Raw genomic sequence first — 6,000 nt, 5'->3', positions numbered from 1 at the left:
GTTTTTCAGTTATATCACTACGATGCCTGCAGTGTTGCAGTTTATAGTGCTGTCTAGCACTAGGGTGTTATACCGCAGACACGTAACATCATGTCCAACCTAGTCACATTATTCTGACACCAGGCTGACCAGTTCTACCATTAACCTCTTAGTGCTGAGCGCAAAGCGCGGCAGTTGCTAGTACCCTTTATGTAAGTCTATAGTATGACAGGGGCACGAAACCGTGACCTTCTGCATCCGAGGCGGACGCTTTAACCACCTTTCATAATAAACTTAGTCTGATAAATGAGGATGAATATGTGCCAACACTTACAGTGAAAACGTTAGAAACATTCTATATTAAATCATTTATTGTTCAGGTATTCTAAAGAAATTATAATTAAACAAGAATGAATTTACAAACAGAAGTGAAGCAAGCATGCATTGTTTTCACAAGGCCTTCAGAAAGAGTGGTCCTGTGTGGCATAGGTTTAGTCAGTCTAAAAAGGAATCATCAGGTTTTATAAAATATGATATCTCAATCTCTCTTCACATTTTATTATCTCTCTGTCTGTCTGTCTGTCTGTCTCTCTCTCTCTCTCTATCTCTCTCTCTCTCTCTCATTTCCTTATACATATACTACGATTAAAGATATATTGTTTTCCCTAATGGAAAGAAAATATTGAAACTATTCTCTATATTATATGATGATGAATTTTTTAAATATTTAAATATTTAAATGACCATTTTCTCTTAAAGTACTCAGTTTGTATGTATCTGTAATATTACTTCATCGACACAGATAGATAGATAGAGAGATAGATGGTTGGATGGATGGATGGATGGATGGATGGATACATACATACATACATAGACATACAGACATATGAATGCATGCATGTATACTTAAATAAATAAAGAGGTAGTTATACATGTGGAGAAACTGACAATCAGACACGGAAAGAAAGACGACAGAACCTGTTGAGATTCAAGTAATTTTAATGTCGGATGGTTATAATGATACCCAAAGCAATACTATTACAAATATACAAATCCTTTCAAACTAAAATACCATAAACAACATGACATACATAAAAAATGAATGCTTTTTGAGGTACTGTTTTCTACCCTGTAAATCTGCAAGACGTATGTACACCCGAAGAACTGTTCAACTCAAAGTGGTAGACATGAAAAGTGTTAACCTGACAAAGACGATAAATATGATATTTTGCTTATCGTTTTCAGATCTTTAATGAAGAGAAGCGGTAGATATTATCAATAGACACGTTTCTATTAGAGAATGTTAACTTTCAATAACAGCCCACAAAAGAGTATGAGTTCTAAATAAATATATACCATCAATAGCATTGAAATTTGCGAATACACAGTACACATTTTGAGGTGAGCGATATTTACAGCTCAATAAATGTGATATGATATTTTGTTAGGAAACTCCTTTTCTTTTTGTTTTCTTCCTGACAGTGAAGACGTTAATGGTGTAGCTCTTTGATTATGAAAATAAAATAATTGTCATATATTATAAAAAATATAGGATTTCATGCAAAATTTGCATTAATCAATAATACACATTTACTGATTTTGAGACATTGTAGTTACACTATTTACAAAGTGAAGAATGTGTTGCTTCTTTATTTGATATTGATCTAGTTCTAAGGAATTATGTAAATATTATGAACAAACACCGCAATCTATCACAACCATGGGTTTTGTTTTACCGATAAGCTCCTGCAATATCTTTGAAAGACAATACAGCCTTGATCTAATTCGTATTGCCAAGATTTTATCACTTTACAAAAGGCGTACCCAAGAGAAACATGCGACCATCTCGCACGTATTCTGTGTTCACATGATGAACTTTAAGCTCCTACCAAATCAAATATGAATGGTGATCATCTTTCAAGTTGTACATCGGCTCTTCGCTGCCTCGTTACATTTGTTGCTCTCTTGGCCATTGGGATCAAAATATCCGGTCCTGCAGGTCTTTAGTTCTCTGGTATGACCTAAGCACAGGTAATATTTGCGACAGTCCGTGGGATGGGGTACCTGAACAAATGCTCCTTTGTTCTGACATGGGTTGGCTATAAATAATAATAATAATAATAATAATAATAATGACGAAGACTTACGGTGACTGTATTATGAAATGATTACATGAAGGTGAACGAATAAGATGTTCTATCGTCAAATATGGGCGTGACTCACAGTGTTAATGTTACAAACGGCTGCTAAATAATGTTAACACGTGGTAGAAATAAGCTCCTCAAGTTGCCTGAATGTATATACATACAAAGGCATGTGAACTGGACCATCTGAACGGTCAACGTCGTCCCAAATTTTGCATGTGGGTGGCCAAGTGATCGCCACTCCACTCTTCCAGCTAGGTTAACCTGACTCCAAACTGACCAACCGATTTCATAAATCGTTCCGACACCTGTTCAAGACTTAACAAAAGAGTGAATTCATCCGTCTGCAGCTTTATTTTTTTCCCGACTTTTGTTCTTTTTCGGATCGTCATCTAGTACAACCGATACAACAATGTTAGAGAGATAGCTAATTTTCAGTTTCAGTTTCTTAATGTAATAAGTAAAACGCAAGTGAATTATATGCTGCGAAAACAATTTTTAATACACGAGGTTATGACATTGCAGAAATACACAACGACCACAAAATATACCAATCAATCAACTAACCAAGCCAATACACTCTCCAATAAACACATGTGTTTCCGTACGCGAAGATTTCATTTAGTTGTAATGTGTGTGTCTGTGTGTGTGCGTGTGTGTGTGTAATTTCGATTCATTTCCCAGTCATATCGCTATGATGTCATCAGTGTGACAGTTTATAGTGCTGTCTAGAATTGGGCATCATGCCGCAGACATGTAGCATCATGCCCGACCCAGTCACATTATTCTGACACCAGGCCGACCAGTACTAACACTAACCTCTTAATGATGAGCGCCTTGCGAGGCAGATGTTGGTACCTTATTTTATAAGTCATTGGTATGAATCGGCCCGAGTTCAAACCTGCGACCTCCTGCATCCGAGGCGGACGCTCTATGCACCTTTCAGAATAAAATTAGGCCACCGGAGCGGTAAAGTGTTGTTTTCCTTTTCAGCGTTCGTCAAGGACGAGACAAACGAATTATTGATGTGTACAATTTACGAATGAACTTAAGAATTGACTTAATAACAAAGGAAGTGGATGTATTATTTATAATCATTGGCTCGTGGCAAATGTTGCAGAGAAATTTAGTCCGAAACATGTCTATATTTCGAAGACCATTTTACTTACGCTCTTCTGGACACCAACCACACTCCTTGGTCTTGGAATCAAAGCAGGTGCCCGCCGGACAGGACTGTATGCTTAGTTCTTTGCCACAAAAGATGTACTTTGTCATTGTGTATGGATGAGGTATAGCCTCGTTTATCCTCTTTCCTCTACAGATAGCCGCTGTAATAATAATAATAATAATAATAATAATAATGATAATAATAATAATAATAATATACATTTTTCGGGAAAAACATGGATATGACGAAGATTCTCATTGCCATTCTGCTGATACCATTACATTGAAAACAATATAAATCGACAATGTTTCAGGTATTGAACTTAAGAAATCAATAAAAATATCAATTAAACAAGGTTAAGGTATTAATATTGTCTAATCAATTATGTTATTAGAATTTTAGTTATAGGTATATATTTATTGTATCACTTTGTTTAACGATAGTAATGTTAATAAAGACGCAGGACATAGCTTTATAAGTTTCATGTTTTATATATAATTTAGAGAACGCTCACCAGTTATGTACTTTTGAGAGTGACGTATGTAAAGTGAAGTTGTGTGCATTTAAAACATGCACAGTGGAGAGAATGTTGACATACCTCCATGCTACTTTAATGTAATGTGGCTAACATTTCTTTGGATAGTGTACATTTGGAAATTATACATGATCTAAGCACATTGCTAACTAAAATGACTGCTCCCTTGTGCTACAAAATCAGCATGAATTAGTCTAAAGTACACTATCCATAGCAGCTATTAAAATAGGGAAAATGAATTTTGCCAGACTAGACAATACCAGTTTCCGAAAGTGCAATGAATGAATTACCAAATATATAAAATGTAAAAAGAGTTAAAGGCTCTTTTTATACAATTTACCTCTGAAGTTCAGGAAGTGTAAATGCCCAAGTAGAGCTAGCACTTTTTTGAAAGGTGCAGATCTGAAGTAAGGCCAAGCTGTATACTCTATAACCCATATTACACCCATCAATCTTATACCAGAATAAAGTGAATAAAGGTTCTTTGAACTATACGTAAGATAAACAAGGTCTCTTTTTAAATAGCCAGTATAACCAGTTAGGAAAGCCGAGGAAATTCGTTTTCTTTAAAATTCTAACCCTATGCAAAATAGGAAACTGTAGAGCGCCACCAAATTAATTCTTATAAATGTACCTACCCGGAAGCAGCCTGATAATGCCCTCAGAGAAGTATTCTGAGTCTGTAGTCTCGCAACGAATGAGAGTCTCATTCCAGGTCATATCGAACATGTACTCAACTTCGCTGAAGGCCTTACGCACGCATTTCTCATCTGTGTGGTTGAATTTGGCGCTGTAAAAGTTGTATTCCTGGAAGTCTTTGTCTGTTTTCTTTTTTATGCTCCATTTAAGTTGACCTTGCGGGTAACCTGGTGTTCCTTCACACGAGAAAGTGGCGATTTTGTTTTCGAAGACTTCGGTGGGGAATGTTGTTTTCAAATTGTCCTTTGGCTTAGCTGAAATGCGAAATAAATATATTAACCCACATACATCATAATATATAATATTCTTTACCGTTCGACACGCAAGAATTCTGGTACCCTAAATTGTATGGCATAATTCGTTTTTGTTCAGATATTTGTAAGACATTTACATGGTATGTTGACAAAAAACGTCAATTACTCTGATGACGAAACTGAATTTCCAGTAGTGTTGTTTTCTTTCCAACTGGTATAAAGAATTTCTCATAATAGAACAGAAAAAGAGAAAATATTTAAGCTACTCTAATTGGTTCGATTTAACTCGATATATAAAATAAGGTTAGTTTATCTGTTGATTTTCAAAACAAAAGAAACAGACCTACAAAGAGTAACCAGCAAGCAAACAAATGATGGAAAAAGTTAATTTACGTTTATCTCTCGATATTTTTTTGCGATATATAAGTTCATGAATCACAATGTTTGTCTATCATTATTTTACATTCCAATCAATTAGCGCACGAATACTTACATTTTATTATCAAATTTGTACGAATTGGCCACATGCTGTATGTATCAATATCGCACAGGTAGGTTCCTTCGTCCTGACATTCGAGCTTGTCGATCTTCATATTCAGTGATTTCTCAGTGCCATTTACTTGTTTCCGGACATCAATTCGCTTGCGCAGATCTTTGTCGTTGACGGTTTTTCTGGTTCCATGAATAATCGAAAATATCGCGAGTCGAGTATTCTCTGTTGGAGAGGACCTTTGGATAGTCATAACCTTCCAATCGTCCGCAGCTGCACTGCATACAACTGATCCAGAGCCTTCACCAATGAATCCTCCCGTACTTGTAAATGTCAGCCCTTAAAACAAGACAACGATTAATCTTTAGTGCTTCTTAGAATTCGCATGAGACTGCTAATGTTCGTATACATATTTTGCATACTTTAAAAGTGTGCTGTTCACATAATCTCGTTTAGAGTTTCCTTTATTGCTTCCATTGTTATATTTGCTAGTTGATTACCAATGTCTTCAAGGGGTTTGCTTAGTGTAACATTACTTTACTGTTGTGGTGATAAGATAATGGTTGCGATTCACTATCATCCACTAGCACCACTACAACAATCACATTCACACTTATTTACCATTATTACAGCAGCAGCAGCAACAGCATAAACATCTTTAGGGTGTCAACAGCAACAGCAAATATAAACTCTGCAATCTCGTTGTTGTCTTCTTTCAGTGCAATAATTAA

The 6,000-nt window shown here is 35.8% G+C and overlaps 1 protein-coding gene across 1 annotated transcript in view; it reads right to left on the bottom strand.

Moving 5' to 3' along the window:
* Positions 1–960: 960 nt before the first annotated feature.
* Positions 961–6,000, bottom strand: part of LOC149799945 (uncharacterized) — a 44,746-nt gene continuing 39,706 nt past the window's right edge. The window contains exons 9-12 of the mRNA XM_089958319.1: positions 5,273–5,608; positions 4,465–4,779; positions 3,293–3,451; positions 961–2,078 (exon numbers count right to left, since the gene is read on the bottom strand). Of these exons, the coding sequence (XP_089814445.1) occupies positions 1,897–2,078; positions 3,293–3,451; positions 4,465–4,779; positions 5,273–5,608 (992 nt within the window). The 3' untranslated portion in view covers positions 961–1,896. The remainder of the gene's footprint in view (positions 2,079–3,292; positions 3,452–4,464; positions 4,780–5,272; positions 5,609–6,000) is intronic.

The sequence above is a fragment of the Sinohyriopsis cumingii genome, chromosome 5 (genome assembly GCF_028554795.1).
Source record: "Sinohyriopsis cumingii isolate HCF-2022 chromosome 5, ASM2855479v2, whole genome shotgun sequence".
Taxonomy (NCBI): Eukaryota; Metazoa; Mollusca; class Bivalvia; order Unionida; family Unionidae; genus Sinohyriopsis; species Sinohyriopsis cumingii.
Note: the sequence above shows the minus strand (reverse complement) of the source record. Positions and strands in the feature narration are given on the sequence as shown.